This window comes from Octodon degus, unplaced genomic scaffold (assembly GCF_000260255.1).
Source record: "Octodon degus isolate 3935 unplaced genomic scaffold, OctDeg1.0 scaffold00026, whole genome shotgun sequence".
Lineage (NCBI taxonomy): Eukaryota > Metazoa > Chordata > Mammalia > Rodentia > Octodontidae > Octodon > Octodon degus.
The window spans coordinates 4,189,323-4,212,313 of NW_004524602.1; the positions used below are offsets into that span (position 1 = coordinate 4,189,323).

General features: G+C 43.5%; 1 protein-coding gene and 1 pseudogene across 2 annotated transcripts in view; one reads left to right on the forward strand and one right to left on the reverse strand.

Annotated features, from left to right (window-relative positions):
• The first annotated feature begins 2,007 nt into the window (after positions 1–2,007).
• LOC101559647 lies at positions 2,008–2,817 on the forward strand (annotated as a pseudogene). Its single transcript, XR_001117043.2, has one exon. The product of XR_001117043.2 is annotated as a spliceosome-associated protein CWC15 homolog pseudogene (transcript).
• Positions 2,818–7,827: 5,010 nt separating this feature from the next.
• Neo1 (neogenin 1) overlaps positions 7,828–22,991 on the reverse strand; it is a 213,878-nt gene continuing 198,714 nt past the window's right edge. Inside the window, exons 27-32 of the mRNA XM_023712423.1 lie at positions 20,561–20,799; positions 19,955–20,047; positions 15,619–15,777; positions 11,557–11,820; positions 9,333–9,469; positions 7,828–8,616 (exon numbers count right to left, since the gene is read on the reverse strand). Of these exons, the coding sequence (XP_023568191.1) occupies positions 8,533–8,616; positions 9,333–9,469; positions 11,557–11,820; positions 15,619–15,777; positions 19,955–20,047; positions 20,561–20,799 (976 nt within the window). The 3' untranslated portion in view covers positions 7,828–8,532. The remainder of the gene's footprint in view (positions 8,617–9,332; positions 9,470–11,556; positions 11,821–15,618; positions 15,778–19,954; positions 20,048–20,560; positions 20,800–22,991) is intronic.

Here is a 22,991-nt window from a genome sequence, read left to right on the forward strand (position 1 = left end):
ATATACTATGAAAACAATGGCCAAAAGAGAGCTAGAGGACTAGCTAACAGCAAAGTACACTTTAGGACAAACATGATTGCTAAAGACAAAGGATATTTTATAGTGATAAAATGGTTAATCCATGAGGAAGATTTAATAATTACAAAAATTCATATACAGAACAGCAGGCCCCAAAATTCATGAAGTAAATATGGCATACAGAAAAGGAAAATAGACAATTCAGCAGTAATAGTTGCACGCTCCGGACTCCACATTCGGTAATGGATACGGCAGCTAGACTAAAGATCAGCAAAAAATCGGAAGATTTGAAAAAATGCAAGCTGACCACATGGGATAGGCCTCTTCAGAACGCTCTGTCCAACAACAGAATATGTATTCTTCTCAAAGGTACATGGGAAATTCTCTAAGACAGAACATAATGTAAGGTCATAAAATCAGTCTCAGGAGATTTAAAAAAGATTAAAATCATATGAGGTATATTCCTCGACCACAATAGAATGACATTAGAAATGTCCTTTGTCTTCAGCAGTAACAGTTGGGCATGCTGGTACACACCTGTAATCACAATACTCAGAAAGCTGAGGTATGAGGATCACTGAGAGAGGCCAGCCTGGGCTACAAAGTGAGTTCAAGGTCAGCCTGAAATACGTAGCGATATCCTGTCTCAAAAAGATCAAAAACAAAACAAAACCAAACAAAAAATAAAACACCCAAAACAAAATACATAAAAAACCCTCAATAACAAAAATTTGAAAGGTTCACAAATATAAAATTTCTCCAACACATACCTAAACAAGCAATGAGTCCAAGGAGAAATCACAAGGTGAGAGAAATGGGTGGGCGCGTAACATACTAAAGTGTGGGATGCGGCGGAAGCAAGGCATAATGGGAAATTCAGTCAACCCCTGTGTTGCGGTCAGTTTCCAGTCTGGTACTAGGGCTTCCTTAGTTTCTGGGCAGCCAGTCATTTAAAAGCACTTCTGTTGCAATTTTCTGCTTTTCAGATCTCATTCAAACAGTGCTGGAGGAAAGCCTGCTTCCTTTCTTAGGGAAACTCACCATCATTCTCAGTGTTACCTGTTCGGTGGCTCCTGGCTCCCCAGTAAAAGTTGCAAAAGCCTCCTTCACCAGATTACTGTACTTGGGTCTCTTAGCACTTTGCACACAGGATGGAAGTTTCTTTCTGTTAAAGGTCTGTGCCTTACCTGTTTTGAAACTGTTTCATTGCTATTTTATCTTTTTTTTCCTCATTAAAATGAACAAAATTTAAAAAAAAAAAGTCTGTGCTTTCCTCTAGCCTGTGAGCATAACAGCCAGAGACCACCTCACTCATTTTACATCCTCGGTGTCTGGCATGCAGGGGTATCTGGAAACAATGACAGGAAGATCCTCCTGACTGGTCCCCGTGTTCCTTCTCTTATGCCACCTGCCCACGCCACGATTCCTTGGGCTTCAGTTCCAGCCAGTTTCTCTTCTGTGTTAGCCAAGGGTGTTCATTAATGGGTTCCCTGCCAACTCCCAGGCACCTCTGTCTATGGGAACCTGATCTATCATTTTGCTTTCAAAACTAAATCCTGGATCCCTCTTTCCTCTTTAAAAAAGCCAAGAGCTACCCAGAATTCTCAGTAAGACCTGAGCTTTGAGTTTATGAAAAGAACCCACCTTATTCTTAATTCACTAGAACTGACCCCAAGTTATGGTTACCTGACCTGCCAAATCAGCTTGACTGGACCCAGCTCAGCACTACCTCCTGCCCCTTGCAGGTCCCTTCTATCACGCCAGACTCAGGGCAGCTTACTTCCTTTGCTACACCTTCCTAAGGATATGCTTCCAAGGAAGATATCAGCCTTGTTCAAGGCCTAAGCACCAGGCCATCATGTATTTATTTACCTGATTTCAAATTTTACCTTCCTCATATGGCAAGTTCGCTTAAAGAAGACCACACACAGGTGGAGAATCCAAGCACAAGGATAGTTTCTTTCTTTAAGAAGGCCACTGTGGGGCGACGCGATGGCGGTGGTCTGCTCGTTCGCGCAGCCGGTCGGCCTTTGAGCCCAAGCGAGCGGCGGCGGGATTGCGCATAAAAAATGACAACTGCAGCCAGGCCAACCTTTGAACCTGCAAGAGGTGGAAGAGGAAAAGGAGAAGGTGATTTGAGCCAACTATCAAAACAATATTCAAGTAGGGACCTTCCGTCACATACAAAGATAAAATATAGACAGACTACTCAGGATGCCCCTGAAGAGGTTCATAATCGTGACTTTAGGAGAGAATTGGAAGAGAGAGAGAGAGCTGCTGCGAGAGAAAAAAATAGAGATCGTCCAACCCGAGAACACACAACCTCCTCCTCGGTGTCCAAGAAGCCTCGCTTAGACCAGATTCCTGCCGCCAACCTTGATGCAGATGACCCTTTGACAGACGAGGAAGATGAAGACTTTGAAGAGGAGAGTGATGATGATGATACTGCAGCTCTTCTTGCAGAATTGGAAAAAATTAAAAAAGAACGAGCTGAAGAGCAGGCCAGGAAGGAACAAGAACAAAAAGCTAAAGAAGAAAGGATTCGTATGGAAAACATTCATAGTGGAAACCCTCTCCTTAATCTCACTGGCCCATCTCAGCCTCAGGCCAACTTCAAAGTTAAAAGAAGGTGGGATGATGATGTTGTGTTTAAGAACTGTGCAAAAGGTGTAGATGATCAGAAGAAAGACAAGAGATTTGTCAATGATACACTGCGATCTGAATTTCACAAAAAGTTCATGGAGAAATATATTAAGTAGTACAGTTTTATGTGCTTAGTTCTGTACAGTGTTGACTGAATTTGTTGTCCTGTTTTTCCCATTGTCCAAGTAGTACATAGGAGTCCCTCATTTTAAGCTGCAAACTGTCTTGTCCATGGATGATGCATTGTGTGTGAGGGGCATGGGAATGGGTTTGACAGCTTCCCTTCTCTGAATGTTCCTAGTCACATGTTTTATTTTTAATGTTGGAAAAAATGTGCTTGCAATAAATACTTGTAATCTGAAAAAAAAAAAAAAGAAGGCCACTGTGTATTGGAGATGGAAATATGAACAAGAATGATCAGGGATGCTGGGATGGGGACATTACTGGGAAGTCCCAGCACTTGGGAGGCTGAAGCAGGAGGATCGCAAGTTAGAGGTCAACCTGGGCTACACAGTAAGTTCAAGGCCAGGTGGAGTACATAGCGAAATCCTGTCTCAACCCCCTGCCCCTAAAAGGATGATCAGGGGAATGGATGATTAGGCTAGGGCTCTAAAGATAGATATTTCCTAGCAGAGAAAGCAAGTAGTGAGGCAAGAGGATCGGGACAAAATGTGGGACACAGGAAATAGTACAAAGGCGACACTCTGATTACATAAGAGTGAACTGCTTTCTGTTGCTAGGTCCATGTGGGGTGAAGGGGCAGATTCAGTGGGAAGTAAAAGAGAAGAGGCCAACAGGGCCAAGTTGAATTTTGCTCTGTAGGGCAGGTGATGGAGCTATTGCTTGATGTCGAGCAGCAGGGAGACAGCAGATTGGAGTTAGAAGAGGTGTCTGGCCAGCATGTGGAGGACTGGCGTGGGGTCACCAGGAAGACCCTCAGGATAGTCAGGGTTTACTGAGAGGAGTGCGGTGCTGTGTTGTTGCGGGAAGAGCTTAGTGTGACTCCCAGGTTTCCCGTCTAGGAGATTAGAGTGCTAGGAGGGGCAGGTCCCTCGGAATAGGGTGATGGGAGGGGTGGGAAGTAAAAACAATGACTCAAACCTAGCTGGCGTTTCAAATCTGGAGAATGCTGTCTGGAGCCATTTCTTGACCTGTGAAAGATTTCATACCCTCTCCTCTGCCCCCTGGAGCTCTCAGGCTTCTCAGGTGTAGCTACTTCTGGTCATTTCTGAGCACAAGCTTCTGCTTCCAGCAACCAATTCCATTTCTGGATCGCTGCACCATGGCAGGTGCGTGGACCATCCACTGCACTGGCTTTTCTCCATTTGAGGAGTGACCTGGAGCTCATGGAGGGCAGTGCTCATGACAGTGTTACATAAGATTTGGAGAGTTCCCGAGGTTCTACTTTATAGAAATGTAAACACAAACCATCTCTCAGACCTCTTTTTTTTGGTTATCCTCATTTTAAAAAGTTCTTTGGGACACCTCAAGCAGTTTCCACTTGGGTGCTTTCTCACTTTTTCTCACCATCTTGATGATACTGGCTGCCAGAATCTTCCATCCCCAGTTGGCCCAGAAAATCCCATATTCTTCTCTCAGGTTTAGAAATTGTGCCCCATAAAGTTTCTGAGCTTGGATCTAGTTCCCTTTTTGTTCCCTAAATCCATCAAATTCTTAGTTGAGTAAGAGGGTACTTGGCAAGGATATTACCCATTAGGCTTAAAGGTAATTATAAATATTTTTCCCCAACATAACGTGTTGTGCAAAACTCAAAATACTATTTTCCTTCTACTGCTTACACCCCACTTTGGTAACTGGAATCCCAAGGCTGAGAGTCGAGAACCTGCTGTCTGAAGTCCTTTTGTCTGGAGTGGCCCCACTTTGGCTGCTTGTCAGTGCCCTGCCCGCACCCCCAGGACGACCCTTTTGGTGACTTGTGCATTCCTCTCCTCCCCAGATGGTGCTTCTATGCACAGTAGGAAGGTGGCTGAGCTGGGCAGGGGCTGGCCCACAGGGGGGAAGGGGTGGTGTTGCTTCTTTCTTGTCCAAGTTGCTCATCTTCAAAACAGCGGGGAGGACATCCGTGCAGTTTCCATTCCAAGTTAGTTGCACCATCAGCACCATTTCTTAGGTAAGTCATTACTGTGTTTCAAGTTCACCCCAGGAATGCCAAAGGGCCACAAGCCACCAAAGTGGAGGACCTGGCATAGAACCTTAAGGGGAATGACTGGGATCCCTGCAGAGGTGAAGAGGGGGAATGGGAGGGCTTAACTATGCTGTCATCAGCCCTCGGGACTTTGTCCATTCACCCGAGACAAGCATCTGCTGTTGTCAAAAACCATCTCCAGCATTAAGTGTTCAGGAAATTTGCTTGTCCCCACTGAGCCTTTAGCCAGTTGGAAAAAAAGACTTCCACAGATCCATCACTGGAAAATGCGCTAAGAGCTCCATCTAGGGATGCAAGGGAGTAGCGTGGATGACTGCAGTGGCAGCAGACAGGGTAGCTGGGGTACAGATACAGCGTCTCCCAGGGAGCTTTTGTGCTGGAGAACTTGGTGTACCAGGTGGCAGCGGAGAGTGGCAGTGGAGAGGGCAGCTGGGGTACGGATACAGCGTCTCCCAGGGAGCTTTTGCGCTGGAGAACTTGGTGTACCAGGTGGCAGCGGAGAGTGGCAGTGGAGAGGGTAGCTGGGGTACAGATACAGCGTCTCCCAGGGAGCTTTTGCGCTGGAGAACTTGGTGCACCAGGTGGCTGGAGTCCAGATATGGAGGCCAGGGCAGACCAACAGACTTGGAGCTCTGGGACCTTAGACTTCATCTTGAGGCCAACAAGGCACCGCTAATGGGAACAATGGGAGCCGGGATTCCTGAGGAAGAGGCAGGCAGCAGGGTAGATGGACCACAGGGCCAGAGGAACACTGCAGTCTGCATCTAGCTCTGTGCTGGACGAGCTCAGGGCAGCCACGGCTCCTCTGTTTGGGCCACCATCAGGAGCCTTACAGGCTGAATGCAGCCGGAGGTGAGGCAGCCTCGCAGACGCCTCCGCTCCCTGGAGAATACTGCCCAGTGACAGGCACTGAGGGTGTCAGGTCGGGTGTGGGAAGGGCAGGCCTTGTGGCACAGACTGAACTTTGGAGCTGGAGCCCTGCCATCCCTCTGGGTTCTCAGACCCTGAAGGGCAGCAATGGTCTCAGTATGGACAGTGGCAGAACTCATCTTTGGGCTGGCAGACAGTCAGATCCCTGGTTCCTGCCACTCCTCCCTGGGCTACCTAAAACTAGTGACTTAGTTTTGAGGGCAAAAGGGAGATCAGCTAGAGAATGGGAAACAGAGGGCCCCAAAGTTGTTTTAAGGACAAAGGAAAATAACTATTTGACCAGACCGAAATTTGATTGGGTTAAAAATGTGTATTGGATTTCCAATACAAAATAAAAACATGATTTTTTTTTTTTAAAAAGCCATAGAGTTTACAGCATCAACTACAGAAAAGGCCAAACAAGTGTGTACAGAACCCAGTCCCAGCAGTCCTCCGGGCCCCTCCAGCAGATAACACGGCAACAGACACATTTGCTGCACATCTACCCGAAGGAAGCTGCTGAACAGCTCAACTAGGACATGACAAGACACACAACGGTTTAGTTTCAAAATCACAGGAAAATGTAAGAAAATGTATTAAACTGTGAAAAGGTGCAATACAGAATAGCTTTCCTTTTTCTTAATTTTAAAAAAATCTCCCCAACTTTGAACACTTCATTTAAAAATAGGTCCCTCCCCCACCCCACCCCACCCCAATTCTGTGGCAGTATACAGGTACCAAGGCCCTGAGGTAACGGAAGTGTCAGGGAGAGAATGCCCTAAATACTGAGCATGTTCTTTGGGCAAAAGGTAAAGAGAGTTTCTGGGGAGTCCAGCCCTCCTGAAGGCCAGGACGCTTGAACTGTTCCTTTCAGGATCTGATGATACAAGCTGGCTTTCTAGAACCCTGCCTGGCACCGAGAGGCACACAGCTGGCATGGCAGTAGTTCTAGCACTGCACTTTATGTTGTCCCCTAAAGCAGAAATGTAAGAGTTCACCTTGTTGAAAATAAAGTGTGATAAGATGTGAGTTGGGGGAAATGACCCATGTTCAAAGGCAGGTGGCCTGCGCATGGCCTGTGGGGGACCTATGCAACCTAGGTGGGGAGGGGCTTGAGGATGGGGACACCTCTGGAGGTACTGGCAGTCTTGTTGGCTGAGAACCCAGACCCATTTACCTTTTCACTGTCCCCACACTGTCTCCTGAGTAGAAGACACCTGAGGGTCAGTCTTGTATTTTTCAATATACTGTCTTAATATTAAAAATAAAACAATCACACACCTTAGCTCCTTACCTTTTCAAGAAAAAGACCACAAGAACACTGCAGAGGTAAGAGCTTCTGTGTGTGGCGAGCCCTCATTGTACCTCAAACTTCTTGCTGCCTCATTCTACCTGGGGTTTAGCCAAACTGCTGGCGTGGAGGAGCAGCTGCCTCTGGTGGCCCTCTGCTGCCTATATCCTGTCACTTGAAGAACTATGTACAGAAAGATGTGGGAAGCCTGTTGGGTGCTACAGCTCTTGCCTTGCCTCAGCCTTTGGATGCTTTTTCTCATGGGCTCTGCAGCATGGAAGTGAGAGCCAGCCTGGCGGAGGACAGGCACCAGAGAAGGAAACAGAGCTCCTTCCTCAACCTCCCACCTCCCCAAAGGCAGCTACTGCCAACAGCAACAGTGTGCTTTCTGACTTCTGGGAAGAGCCAGGCTCCTGCTCTACGCAGCATCCTCCTGCAACTAGATACACAGCCACAGGATCCTTGGCACAGATACCCATTAGGATAGGACCAAGACAGTGGGGGCTACATCTTCAAACCCACCTATTGCACAGAAGAATTTTTAACCAGATTCAAATGAAACTCCAGTTGCAATGTAGTGACAATAAGATCGACATGCCAGGAAAGGACAATAAAGATGCTTCCATTCTCTGCAGGCTTCTGGAAGAAAGTACGACTAAAACATTCACAGCACCTCAGCAGCCCCTCGGTTTCCTTTTCCCAGCCCCCAACCCCCACCCCAATACTGAATCTGCACAGAAAGCAACAAACAAGTCTTTTCAATGTTACATTTCATTCAAATAGATCTGTAATCTCACAGTGAGAGGAGAAAGTCAGGCCTTTAATAATTATAATAAAAAAATAATAAAAAAGCTTACAAACAGCAATGCAACATTTCCTCCCCCTCAATGTGGTGGATTAACAGCTGGTAGAGGATGCAACATCTCAGAACTAAAACATAAAAACAAAACCAAAAACAAGCCAACCCCTGGAACAACCCACACTGTCAATGACTTTCCATACGCAACTGGAACAAGCAGCCAAATGTCAACCACTTGTGAGAACACCACGGACTTCCTTGGTTTTTAATAAGTTTTTTTTTTTTTTTTTTTTTTTTTTTTTAAGGTAAAATAAAATAGGACACAAATAAAATTGTACATAAACGCCAATGTCTATACTCCATAAAGGTGATGCAGTCGCAGCACGAAGACACAGCCTGACCAAAAAGTGAAACGCAGGTTGTACTTCTCGCCTCTTTCTTGGACTCAGAATTTTGGCCCATGGTGCCCAGTCCCGCAGGGTATCAGCAGGCAAAGGGAAGCTGCCTCAACACAGGCATCTTCCAGGCTGACCAGGAGAAGGCAGTGGCTGTGCCTGGAGCCAGCGCCACACAGAGGTGCTGGCTGGTTTGCTGGCTCATGTGTTCTCAAGTGCTGTCCTCTCGTATCTGTACAATTCCTTGCTTTCAAGGCTAAGTTCCAAGACTTCTAGACTCAGGCTTGGAGCTGTGTCTTGGTGAAGGCTGTCATGCTGTTGTGATGGCATTTAGATCCTTCATTAGTCCTTCCAGGTGGGCCATCTCTTTGGTCAGCTCATCTGGTTCATAACTCTGTGAATAGAACAACACTGTTACCAGACATGACCTGTGAAGCTATGTAGGCAGGAAAGCCCAGAGAGGGTTGGAACCTCAAGTAGTTGATGCTCCCAAAGGTACTGAGATGTCATTCTCAGATATACAAAATGCCTTTCTCCCAGCGCTCTCCAGGTCACAAGGACCTCACAAGCTACAGGCCTGGTCACCTGTCTCTTCTAGGTCTCTGCCACAGTCAGGAGAGTTAGTATGTCCTTGTAACTTTGGCCCTAAACTTTCTTCTTAGGGAATCTAGTACCTAGAAATGCAGAGGCAGACATATTTATGGAATTGAGAGAAGATCAGGGAGAGGCTAGGAGAGTTTGTTTATAGAGTGACCTCTCCATTACCTTCTCCTCCAACATCCTGCTTGGAAAAATATACAGAGCAGCACCAATGGATGAAAGAATATGTACATGGTTCAAAGCAAGAAAAAAGGACCAGAAAGAAGGGAAGGAACCGAGAGGAAGCTGGGCTGATGTGATAGCTAAATGAAGGCATATCAGAGTTGGCAGAAGAGAAAATCCTTCAGAATGTTTCTGGCTCAGAGGACATGCTCAAAACACATCTATTACACCAATGGCTGAATCTGTCTTACCCTCTGGGTGCTGAGGCCTGGGGATGAACAGAATATGCTCCCAGGCTCCAGGACACATGTCTACATCTTAGCTGGCCTGATGGCCTCATGAACTTACACTCTCGGAGTCTTCCAGCATCCTTGTGGTCTCCTGCACATCAGGGGCACTGGGAACAACCACTGGCATAGGAGGCCGGCTCCTTCCTAAAGTCCCGATGGATGCTGTCTTCACTGAGTGAATGTGATGGTTCAGAGCTGAGGCAGAAAGGGCATGTTAGGCAGCTGTGAAGGCTGCCACCTTAGACTCTAGGAAGGTACCCAGGGTCCTGTGGTTGCCTCAGGGAAAAGGATGCACACAGGCCCCGTTCAGGGATCCTATTCTGAAATGGTATGGGAACAAGAGGGAAGCAGGTAGCAGTATAGCGTTCATGAAGGTAGAGAAAATAGTCCATTGGCTTCAGAAAGCTGACAAGCCAGCTCAGTGGTTCGCGAAGTGTGGTGATCCACAGACTCCTGCAGAATGTCTGGGAAGTCAAGACTCTCTATACACTATCACTAGGAAAGCATCTGCTACCTCCATACCACAGGTACAAACACAACAGTAGGCAGGACTGCGTAGAGCCATAATGCAAACTGAGGCAGAGGTGTCAACCTGAGAGGCACTTGCAGTTACAACTTGCCAGTTTCACATAGGACTTCTTAATTAATAACAATTCTTTGATTCATTACAGCTCGACCTTTGATTTCAATCTTTAAATACTACATGTGACAAAATATAAAGAATTCAGAAAATACTGTTGCTATGTACCAAGTATGATGCTATCTTAAAGGATGGGACCAGTGACAGACAGAGTGTGAACTGAACTGTGGCTCTTGTCATTGAACACTTACTTCAAAGGCCAAGAAATGGGCCCTGCAGACATTCTCTAAAACCTGAATGAGCCTACAATTAGGGAAAATAATAGTGTTTACTGTCAACGATAGAATTCAGGTTTTAACTGAAAATCATAATCTGAAAAATTTGAACATCCTAGGTCTGACAGCTTACTAATTATATTCTTTGGTGATTTTAACGAATGTGTTTTTAGACACTGACTAATCAAATGTATCAATAATTGATGATCTTACATAAATTAGTAAACCAGTATTTTCCAAATGACCAATGCATGGTGTATTTCAGTGTTATACATTCACAATGCAAGATGCACTGTAACAGACTAGGAGGAGTTTAGTGATTTCAGATGCCAAACCACCAATAAAGCTTTAGGAAATGACAACTCGTTGAGTTTTACTATAGTAACAACAACAACAAAAAGAATATCCACAAATATCTCAAAAGGTTATAAAAATACGCTTCCTTTTGCCAACTATGTATCTGGGAGGCCAGATTTTCTTCTTGTATTTTAACCAAAACAACATATTGCAACAGCCTGAATGCAGAAGCAGACATGAGAAGAATCCAGCTGTCTTCCATTAAGCCAGACTTAAGAGAGATTTGGAAAATATAAGATAACAATCTTCTCACTATATTTTTTTGAAAAAGTCACTTTTCATAAAATATGCTATTTATCTTATATTACATATTACTGCTATTTTTAAATAAACTAATGAAAAAATTTTTGTTTTTAAGACAGGGTCCAATTACGTAGTTAGTGCAGGCTGGCCTTGAACTTGCTTATAAAGCCCAAGCTGGTCTCTAACTCACAGTGATCCTCCTGCCTCAGCCTACTGACAGCTGGGATTATAGTTGTGTATACCATACCAGCCTAATGAAGTATTTTTAGTTTCTGAGTTTTATTTCTAATATGGTAAATGCTGATGGACATCACCCATATGAAGAAAAGTTCTTTCGTGTTCTTGGTAGCTTTTAAGAATATCAGATTATACAATGATTTCAAAGAGTAGAGAAAAAAGAAATCATGGTCAGCAGTTCCAAGTGACTTTTCTCCTGCAGGTCTCCTCGCCTGTCCAAGCCTCCTTCTGGTTTCAAGTCCTGGCCTCCTGGACTCTTCTCTAGCTGTCAGGCATCTTATGCAGTGAGGTGACTGCAAGGGGCTGGGCAGACTGTATCTGCTGCCCACACCCACGTCATTCCATTTACCTCCAAGGACAAATTCAAAAGCTCAGTCCCTGCTTGCCAAAATAAGACTTCCTGGTTTGTACGCAGTCCCAAAGGAGGAGAGTCCATGTAGTTACTGTGCAGGTCAGTGACACACTGCTACTCTAACCCGCTGGAAAAGTGTGGAGGACACTTGCTTTGTTATTCTTCAAAGAAGTGCTGTGACTTTTGTCCCACACCTGAACCAAAGGGTCCCTCTAGCAATGATGCTGTCCTCACTCACCTTGCTGGGACAGTAACGGTGTGCTTGGTAACGCAGGATCATAGCTGGGGGGTCCCGGGGGCGGGATTGCTGGCACCGCAAAGCTCTTCAATGGGTGAGAAGGGCGAACATGGGCTGTGGGAAGACTCTGGCCTGAGTCTTCCTCTTGTGAACTAGCCAAATAGGAGGAGCTGGTAGCACCTTCAGGATCCTGATGGTCAGTACAGCATGTTTGAGAAGAGGAGGCTGGCATGGTGTCAGTGCTGGGGGTATTTCGAACAGATTCTACAGCAATAAAGCATAAATGTTAGCATTTCTGTTACCATTAAATATATGCAGAATTTTAGCAACTTCTAGGGATTCCTTAAACCAGTCCAGTAAGCACCTGGGATTGGTGCTACTCCTAGAGAACCATGGGCAGGAGCAGACGAATCTAAGCATTCCAAACAATCCTCTCCTCAACTAGCTGTTTTAATTTTTTCACCTAACCAGTAAATGTCACAATTTCACAGATTTAAAGTTTTCTTTTTACTTATTATGGAGTACATACAAAGATTCCCAAGACTACTAAGGTCTAAATAAATATATAAGAAAAAAACTTTATTCATTGACTGATAATCTTAGAGACTGGCCTTTCATAGACAGTCAAGTTTGCTCACCAAGGCTGGCTGTGTGCTGACAGAGTTAGCTCTGCTGGGAAGGCCTGGGGCTCACTGCAGGAGAGGCAAACACTACAGGTCCTGCATGCTCACTGGGGACTGACTGGCCTTGGCTTTCCTAGAGCAAAAGCCTCACAGTGCAAGAGAGAACCACACAGAGCAAACAGCTCTAAGATCATGTGAAATGAAAGGCATTTTGGCCCAGAAGAAGAAATACATGGAGGTGAGCCTGGAGAAGGGAAGGAAAAACTTGGTAGTAACTGCAAGCCTGTGAAGAGGGGACAGAGTGGTCCTGAAAGCAGCATGATGAGCAGGAAGAGCGCTGGCTCTAGAGTCAGACACACCTGCATACCAGTCTGCATACATTAGCTGGGTGAATTTGGCAAAGGCATTGAGTCTCTGAAGTCTTAATTTCTTTATCTACAAGATGGAGAATAACATATAATTCATTGAAGACTAAATAAAACATGAAGTTTGGTATAGTACCTGAAAAACTGAAAAGGTTCTTTTCTTTGTAGATTACTGAGTGCTTACCCTACACCAGGCACCAGCTAAGTGTTTTACATTCATCAGGTCATTCACTCCTGAGAGTAAATCAGAAGGTCTTGGCAAGGGAAGAAAGCAAGTTATTCATGGACATAGAACCAGCAGGGCAGAATATGAATTCTTGTGTGCTGACTCCCACACCTAGGCTCACAGGTTCCACATGGTCACTGCTTTTCGCTGCCTGTCCCCTCACTGCAAGGAAGCAGCAGCACAAAATCCCTGAGGAAGATTTTAACAGCATGAGCCAAGCAGACCACCATAACCTGGAACAGGGGCATGCAACAGGTTGCACCAGGTAGCCTGAAGCGCTTTTCTAAAGACTCATGGAGTTCTCAGCCTTAGAAGCAATGCTTCATGAGCAATTTGCAGAAACCCACCTGCTTCCCTTGTGAGACAGCAATGAACCTGTTCCCTAGGGTTCTGAGGAGCCTGGTCATGAGTGCTATCTCTTTAGCCTAAAAGCCATAGGTCTCAGCAATGATAGACCAACATGCCCTTCTAAGTGGGTCTGGCTATAACAACCCTTTGGGGCTAGGTCACTTTTTACCCTTTTGCTCAAGCCAGCCATCCCTGTGGTAAGGCTGCTGCTGGTCACTGTCTATGTGACCCTGGTCTGAGCGGGAGCTGGTTAGGAAGGAAGCAGGGTGGAGGAAAGAGGAGACTGGGCTCAAGCCCTGAACACATCAGGCAGATGTGGTGGGTCAGCTCTGAGCACAGAGGCCTACTCTGGCAGCCTTAACTGCCTTTAACTAGGAGGTGGGAGGACGAGATCGGGCGCATTCACGGTGGTATGGCTGCAGACTAGGAGGTGGAAGGAAATGTGAAAAAGGACCATGGAGTTGCCTGTCTGGGTCAGAGGCCTGGCTGCTGTCACCACCAATCAGGGCTGCCTTATCCAACTCCAGGAGGCACCAGGCATGATACCTTCTCTGTGAGCTTTGCTCCCTGACACTGTAGTGTCATTAGCCTACTCAGACACTAGGCTGTGACTAAACTTTCAATGTGGGCAAGAGGCTCTCACCTCTCAAACATTTAAGATATTCAAAGTTCACAGTGGTCAAGTGTTTAGACAAGAGGCAAGTGATTTTCTTCTATCAAGTGGTGGTGGCACAGCAAATACCCCCAGAATTGGGACTGCCTGGCTACCTCCCATATCTTGGGCTGTGGCAGGACTGAGCTATAGACACAAGGGCTTGGGAAAATACAACAGCAGGAAAACCTAGACCAGTTCTAGATACTTTTAAAATCAATCTTCAGCGAATCTAAAGATTTTTTACCTTCTTTTATCCTCTCTGGTCATTAAGGGAAGGACTCCTTTGGATATACAAATCATTGCTTTCCCTCTTTCCTCTCTGCATTAGTCCATACAGAAAAGAACTTTCACCAACACTAGACACCTGTACTAGCACTTGGTGCCATGCCTCTTTAGAACCCAAACCTTTCCTAGCCTAGGAGAAGTCAGAGAAGGGTGCTAATCTGACTGGGAGACTTGCATACATTGAGGCAGACCCACATTCTACTGTGGCAGATTGTTGGCCTTCAAAATGAAACAGGATAGTTGGACACAAAACCTTTCCAAGAACAAGTCTGGAGGGCTGCTGTCTAGAACTCTGCTCTATCTGAGGTTATGTCTAGGAGGCGGACTGTGGTTCTTGAGGCAGCTGGCTGGAGTAACTGTCTATTCGGAGACCATCTTTCCCTTAAAAAGGAACCCTGAACCTGGATTCTGAGGGAGATAATACAAAGGCAGACTTCAGACACAAGTTCAAGCAACATTCCTGAAACTAGGCAACAGCTTTGGGAGTAGATAACATTAAGATTTTAGGTATTCCTCATAAAGCTTTGATCGTCATTTAATCTTCTGGGTATATTTATGATTGATGAAAACTAAAGAGGGAGATGGATGTTACTGGCAATCCAAACTTTTATTTATTTTTTATTTCCAAACTTTTAGACATGGGGTTTTGAGATTCTTTTAAAATGGAGTTCCCTTGGGATTTCCTTATTCTCCAGAATCATCAAAATTTAGTTCTATAACTATTACTATGGCAAGTTCAAATGATGGTAAAATTGTATGTTGTATATATTAAGAAACTAGCTGGGGATATAGCTCAGCAGCATACTGCCTGCCTGGCAAAAGCAAGGTCATAAGTTCCATTCCTGGTACAAAAGAAGCTACTAGATTTGCAGTTTATAACTGAAAGATGAAAATTAACTTGTAATTAATGTGGAATGATAGTATTTATTCAGTTTCCTGTCCATTGTTATTGCCTTCTTAAAACTGCTTGATGTTGCTGTTTCTTATGATTTTCAAACTAACATATTTGGCAATGTATTTCTTTAGGTACAATGCAAATGGTTATTAATTTTCTATTTTTCAGAGGTGGGCATCCCTTCCTAATCTTCATGATCCACTGGGCAGCCTGAGGTTTGTCAGAGTGGCGGATGGCCCCACTGCCTCATGAACTTTCTCAATGTTAGGGTGATTGCAAAGCAAAGGCAATTACTTGTATCTGAAAACCAACTAGAATGAGTTTCCTTTCTTTTTTCTTTTTCTTTTTTTTTTTTTTTTGAGTTTCCTTTCGAACTGGAGAATTAAAAAAAAGAAGTTGGAAAAAAAGGACTAATTATGGTGCAAGTTTTATAGAATAAGAGAGGCTTATGAGATTTGTTACTGTTTTCACTAAAACTCTCCACTGAGCACTTAAAATGTGCACAATAGAATGGGATAAATTTCATAAACAGATCTGACTCCATCACAGAAATGTCACAATAAATACACAATACTGAAAAATTCTAAGTAGGCCAAGTCCTTTCCCATTTCTGCTTGCCAACTCTTGGAATGCTCTCCCATCTGGACTTGAGTCTCATCTCTCACCTGTGGAATTGGCCCTGTCTGAAAGGGACATGGATGTGCCAACGGGCCATGGGCTGCCCGGGTGGTAGAGATGGCTGCGAGCTGGAGAAGCGAGGCTGCTGGAGTGGAAATGATGGTGAGGGTTATCGAGGGAATGGATGGGATGGGCACTAATCACAGCTGTGGATGAACACAAGACAGAGAAATGCTTAACATGCTTGTACACACACACATAAATCACAGTTTAAGAGCTAAGTCAACCCCTTACCACCACCCATACAACCAGTCACACCCTTGACTTTTTGTCACAGATAACTGGATTTGGACAATCAGCCAATAACTTTTACTATTGTTTTAACAAATGAATGCACTCCTATGTATGCATTTATATAAGTACAGAAAAAAAGCCCAAGGAGTAGGTACTAAAATGTTAACAGTAAAAGCAATGCTTTAAGGGAGGAGTGATTAGGATTAAAAAACTATTTTTATTTTGCTTTATCAATATTTTCTAATTTTTCTATTATAAATGTGGGTTACATGACTTATTAAAAATATCTACTTGAATATATAAAAAATGTAAATCTCTAAGTAAACAGTAACTTAGAGAATGTTTTCTGGGGGGATCCTGCTGATGGCACTAAAGTCTCTTTTCCTTCTCCTTTGAGTAGAACCTTAATTCATCCTTTTCTATTTGCTGAAAGAGGCATGTAATGGATACTAAAATATGAGCAATGTTTAACCAGTTTTTGTATCTTAGAAGAAATGCAAATCAAATTAACTTTGATGGTCCAATCTAGTTCTAAAAGCATGAACTATAAGCCTCTGGCACCATTTCTCCAGGAATATGCACCAGCATTTACTTACTTATTTATTTAGACAGAACCGGGGATTGAACTCAGACCCTTGCCCTTGCCAGGGAAGTGCTTATTCTACTGAGCCATCTCCCCGGTCCCAGCATTTTAAATATAAATAGATCTTTCTTAATTTCTTCTTTCTTCCCAGACTGGCTATGGATTCAATTTACTGCATTTATTTTCACAGAGAGTCTACATACAGCTTTCTATGAAGGCTTGTAATGAGGCTCCATATTTAATCTCCAAGATGTAATTTTTGGCCTCCAAAAATTAAAGGCCAATTTGAGAATAAAATTTTCTTAGAACAGTTGCAGAAATTCAATATTTAAAATTAAGATTATCACCTCTAAACTCCCTCTCTCTCACCAAATAGGCAGAGTATTCTAGGAAAACAGGGAATCTTTTTTCTTCTCTCTAACCAAGGACTTCATTAACTTTATGGTAACACTTAAACCCTTTGAAGTCAGGCAAAATGTCTTCTGCCACCCAAGAACCTAGATCTTTGTGGGCCCTTAACCATTTGGTGAACAGAAATCCCAGACAATGAAATAGATGGATTTGTTCTCCACTGTCTCCTGTCCTGGCAATGTTCACACAAGCAAATGGCACAGCCGGCTGTCCTTCCCTTGTTCAAGGCCTGGGAAACAAAACGGGCTGACTTTCCCTCCAGAGTTGCTCTCTGGGAACAGAAGGCGCCAGGAGATCCATGAGAATAAATTCAAAATTTAAAAAAGCTAGTTGCAGATAGTTCTCATAGTTTTTAGAAATGAGATGCTTCAGAACCGGCCTTTCCCAAAATTCTGGCTGGGGGAGAGGGAATAAAACTTCCCTCATTTTGATCCAGAAAATGCAATCTGAAGGTATGTGAGGTATACTGGACTTTCACAAAAGAACATCAGAATAATTTCTTTTTCTTTTTAAAGGCATTTCCAGTTTCTAAATAATAAAAAGTGAACTATAAATGCACCTATTTAGACCACAGTAGGCAAGAGCAGTTGTTAGCTGAAGCCGAACTCAACAGCTCTCTGAGGACGGGCCCTCACCCTGATATCAGCAAGCCCTATGTACTACTGCTCGGCTTTTTAAACTTTATTTTTATTTATTATTTTTAATGCATTTAGTACAGGGTCTATAGGGTCTCACTACACAGACTGGACTCCTAGTGATCTTCCTATTTTCAGCCTCCCAAGTGCTGGCTTTACAGGTGCGCTTGGGAGGCTAAAGCCACCACACCCAGTCTCAGTCACTGGCTCAGTGTGCCTGGGGGGTGAGGCCAGCACAGCAAGAGGGGGGATCGAACCCCAATTTCAGCAGGTGCTTTAGTCCACTGAGCTATTTGGCCAGTCCTTGGCTTTTTTTAGTCCAGTGTAGGTGGATTGTGAGTGCTTGGCTCTCGCCTCAACCCAGAACTCAGAACCCACAGTAGCCCACCTTGTGAAAAAAGACTTGTAGTCATGTGGATTTTGGAAAGAAATTCTCAAAACCTAAAGTCCACAGCTGTGTCTGGCCACAAGTGTGTCTGTCTGTCCTTGGCTTTATAACCTCATTTTGGATTCTTAAATTAAATCTTGTAATTTAACCTATTGATCCCCCTAGTTGTTGAGGTAAAAATTACATTTGGATATTAATGCATGCTCCTTAACCACCCTCCACAAAAAAAAAAAAAAAGAAAAAGAAAAAAAAGAATGATGTCAACTGGGTTAAATTTTTTCTTTAATACATTTAAAAGTAAGGAACCTAGAAATAGAGACTATTAATTTAAGTTTTAAAAATAAGCCTGTTCAGGTAGGAATTGAGGCCTTATACATAATAGAATAAGCAGTCAAGATACCATCCTCGTGTGAGGAAAAAAACAGGTGGAATTTTGTGCTTTTAAACCTGGGGACACTGAGAAGGACACTTGGACAGAAAGAAAATCCCGGCTTTCCCTTAGACAGGTCCAAATCCAGGCCTTTCTATCATAGATCCTAAGCATACACTACTTCTTGCAGAAATTATGGACAGGGAAGATAGCTCAGTGGACTAAGTGCTTGCCTGGCAAGTGTAGGTCCTGAGTTTGATCCCTGGTAAAAACAAAATAAAAAAAAAAAAAAAAAAAGAAAGAAATTATTCATTATGAGTTCTATGCTGTAAGCCTACAGAATAGAGTCTTTCTCTTTCAGAGCTGATTTTTATTTATTTATTTTTTAAATATATTTGGTTGTTACAGGGTTTCACTATGCAGCTCAGACTCACAGTGATCCTCTTGTCTTCAGCCTCCCCAGCGCTGGAGTTATAGGCGTGTACCATTACACCTGGACTCTGTGGCTGGCTGGACTCTGTGGCTGGCTCAGCCCACCCTGGGGCAAGGCTGGCATAGCATGTGGTGCTGAATCGCAGTCTGTGTGCTTGCTTAAGCTTGCCTAAGCAGGCTCTTTAGTCCACTGAACTATCTTGCTGGCCCCCAGAGCTGATTTTTTACAATCTAATCCCTGCCATATTTGTGTGCTGTGTGCCCAGGGTGGGTGTGTATATACCTCTGCATGCTTGCAGTTTCTAGCACAAGGGAGGGAGGGAAGAACTTTCCCAAGTGCAGAATGCTGTAGTGCACCTCTGTGTGTGTAGGGCGTCCATGGCTATTAAATTTCATTGTCTGCTAGCAGAGAGATGGCCGGTGACGTCACTTCCTCAACTTTCAGTATGAAAGGCTTCTTAACTTGAAAACTGAGACCAGAAGAGGATATAGTATTTGAAAAAAAAAAAATTGGTTTGTACCAATTCATTACTATTTAATTTTTAACCATGATACTTCGCTTATTTTGAATTTCAACTATGATTAAAGGAGGCTCAGCAACTTTTAAGCTTATTAAAATGAGGTATGAAAACCAGGTGCAGGGGCACACACCTACACTGTAAGAGGCTGAGGCAGGAAGATCAGAAGTTTGAGCCCTGTCTGGGCAACTCAGAGACCCTGTCTTAAAATAATATTAAAAGAAAAAAAAAAAAATGGCACAGCAGTCCTGGTTTGATTGCCTGTACCGGGGGGTGTAAGGAAAAGAGGCTTTGGGTCAAATGAATTTCAAAATTCAAAATGCTAAGCTAATTCTAAAGTATGACATCTACTAATTAATAATAAAAGTTCCATAGGAGCTCTTCAACAATGATTGTGTTGGGAAGCCTAAAGAATGCTTGGGATACCTGAGCTCAGCCTGTCTCCAGGGATACTTCCCCTTCTTTCTCTCTGTGGAGGAGCTATTATGCTTTCAGGGGACAGAATACTTTCCTATTCTAGGGAGACTACAAAAGTTGGAATTTTAGTTTATTTACTTGGAACTTCAAGGTGATAGTCTCAGGAACAATATTTATTGCAAAATATATCAACTATTTTGTATTTTTTCCTTCAAGGTATCACAGCTTCAGTAGATTATATTCTGTGCTAGAACTGAGTAAAGGCAGAGATCATTCATACCCTCTTCCCCACCATGACGGGACAGCACTGGAGAAAAAGAGAAACTTTTACTTACGCTGGGGTGGCTGAGAGTCAAAGGGCATCATCATTTTTGGCCTCATCCCCCTCCTTCCAGCCAGTGTAGACATGCTGTCCTCTGATTCATGCCCTATTTATCAAATGGAAGTTAGTTGTGTGTGCCATATACCACTAGTAGCCTCAGCAGTAAAAAAGTCCTAGATGGGATCCAGGACTCACTAATGATGCAATAGGGACTATGGATGTCTGCAGTGAAGTAGCATGGGAATTCCACCTGAAAGAGTAGATAACCCCGTGCTACCTGCTAAGGTTTAGTGCAGTGTTTGTAAGAATGACCCGAATACCACATTGATAGCTGGAATCCAATGGAAGGGAGTGAATGCAACACAGTCGTGTGCTTGGTGACTCAACTACTTTAGTGAACCTGATGAGACTTTTAAAAGATTTAGATTTCCTTACGGGCACAGAATCTCTCCCCTGTAAAAGGTAAACTATTCTTTGTTACATGACCAAATCTTGTAATATACGTTTCTTCAAACCTAACCATTTATAGGAATCATCATAATAAGGCAACTTTACAAAGTAAAAATGAAAATAGTCTTTCAACATCAGGGGAAACAAACGCACTGAGAATGAATGGTACCTCTGTATGAGTTCCGCCTTTGATGGATATTGCTGTCCATGGAATTGTCCACCGGTGTGATGTCTTGAGAGTTTCGAGGAATGGGCGTATCAGTCATGATGGGGTTTGGGTCTGGAGACTTGTCAATGGGTTTCAGCTCCAGTCTCTCATGATGGATCCAGAGGTCTGGAGGTTTAACATCTTTGGAGTTCCCTTTATACTTGTGGGAGCCGTTCACTGATTTGCAGGCAGCTCGTTTCCTAGGTACAAAATTTGATGAACTTAAAAAAGTACATTCTTTTGAGCATATTTGTCAAAACGCTTAAGTTATTAAATTGACTTTCCGAGAGGTGCTTCAAGTGAAGGTGGGAATTAAAACAAAACACATGCAAGTTTATTTTTGAAGAGAGTAAAAGTACCTCAGATCTCTACTTTGTCCATACATATTTAGAGATTGTACCAGGGCATTGTCTTGTGACTACTTTTATTGTATTAAAAGACAGTATTTTAAAATTAATCTCTAACATAGAAGGTTCCTCTACAAGTTTTCAATGCATAGAGAAAGGATAGTTAAGCAGAAATATAACAATGGAGAATAGTCTGTGGCTTATAAAGGAAGGAGAGATGGCTTGTATCTAGGTGTTGCTCCAAAGCCTTATGTGGTCACAGGTGGGGCTTTTTGGAGGTGGCTGGATCTAGGATGTGTGATGCTGGGATTAAAGGGTGTGAGATAGAATATAAGGAACAGAAATAGCGCTGCTATTGTCGCTTTGCTACTTCACTACTTTGCTGCCTTCTGCTTGCCATGAACAGTTTTTCTTCTGCAATGCCCTTCTGCCTTAGAACCAGTCAACTATGGACTGAAATCTCTACAAACTGTGAGCTAAATAAACCTTTATTCCTTCAACTATAGGTGTCAGATATTTTGTCTCAGCAATAAGGAAAAGTAAGACAGTAACCCAAACTAAGATCACTAAATAGGTGGAGTCAAGCACAGAGACAGCAGTTTCTCTATCACTGTACTTCAGCTTCTCCCTTCACTCATTCCCTTACCCCAGTGAATAACTGTGTGGTAGGTACCTAACATATGTCAGATCCTGTGCTAGCCTGCTGTGTCCTCAGGGCTTTTAAGTGCTGGAAGCAAGTTAAGACAGATGGTGAATTATTATCTTAAATGCTCTGAGCTTAGTGAAATGCCAAGTGCTACAACAGCTTTGAAACAGCTGGGCCTAAAGGAGCCAGGAAAGACACAGAAGTGACATTTATGTTGAGATCTGAAAGGGACAGGAAGTGCTTTCCAGGCAGTAAACTCAGCTGACATTACAGCTCTGAAGCAGAGTAGCACCCTGGTATCTTAAAAGGATTTTAAGAAGTCTTGAGTAGTGGGATATAGCGAGCCATTCAGAGAATGGCAGGAAATAATGCTGAGAGGGGGGGTATGAGACCAGATCATAACAGGCACTTAGAACAATGGTGAGTGTGAATTTCCCTTTATGAGTAATAAGAAACCATTAAAAGACTGAGCAAGAGAAAAGAGTAAATTTTTGAGTTAAAACTTTGGACTAGCTGTGTCATTCATAAACAATGGCTTCATGAGGTAGGGACAGGAAAGGATCCAGGTTAGGATGTTACTTTGTCCTGGCATGAATAATGGTGGCTTGGTACACTGGAAGAGGCAGAACTAAAAAGTTAAGAGGCAGAATGATGAGATTTGGTAAGCAAGTGAAGGTAGGATGGATATAGGTAAAGAAGAAAAAAAAAGGTAAAGGATGTGACCAACATTTCTGGCTTAAGTCACTAACACTGGGAATAATGGAGTTGAAAAGGTTTGATTGAAACTGTTATGAACTACTTCTGATATGCTAAGTTTAAAGTGCCCCTGAGACATTCAGGAGAAAGTGTGAAAAGAGGCAACTGGGTACACAGGACTAATACTTCGGAGAGAAAGGCCTTGGCTGGGGATAGAAATACAGGAGTAGCTGGCACGTACATAATGAATGAGACCACAGGAATAGATGAGCTCACCTGGGACATAGTGAACCATGTGGAGAATGACAGGAAATAATGCTGGGGAGGTAGTACGGCACAAAGGAGAAGAGGACAAGCCCAGGCCCAATCTCTACGGAACATTTATATGTGAAGGCAGAGCAGATTGGGGTGGGGTCATGGCATACCAGAGAAAAGAAGGCTTCGAGAAGGAAGGAATAGCCTGAAAAATGTCTTTGGCTTAAGCAATATGGAGGTTACTAGTGAACCGGGAAAAACAATTTTGGTGAAATGGGAAGAATTTGTGTTAGAGAACTGACATATGAGTAGGCAGTGAAGGAAGGGACATTGAGTACAAATAAGGACAGCCAGTGGGGAAAAAGGAACCCTTCTCCACTGCTGGTGGGAGTGTAGACTGGTGCAACCGTTATGGAAATCAGTATGGAGATTCCTTAGAAAAGTTGGT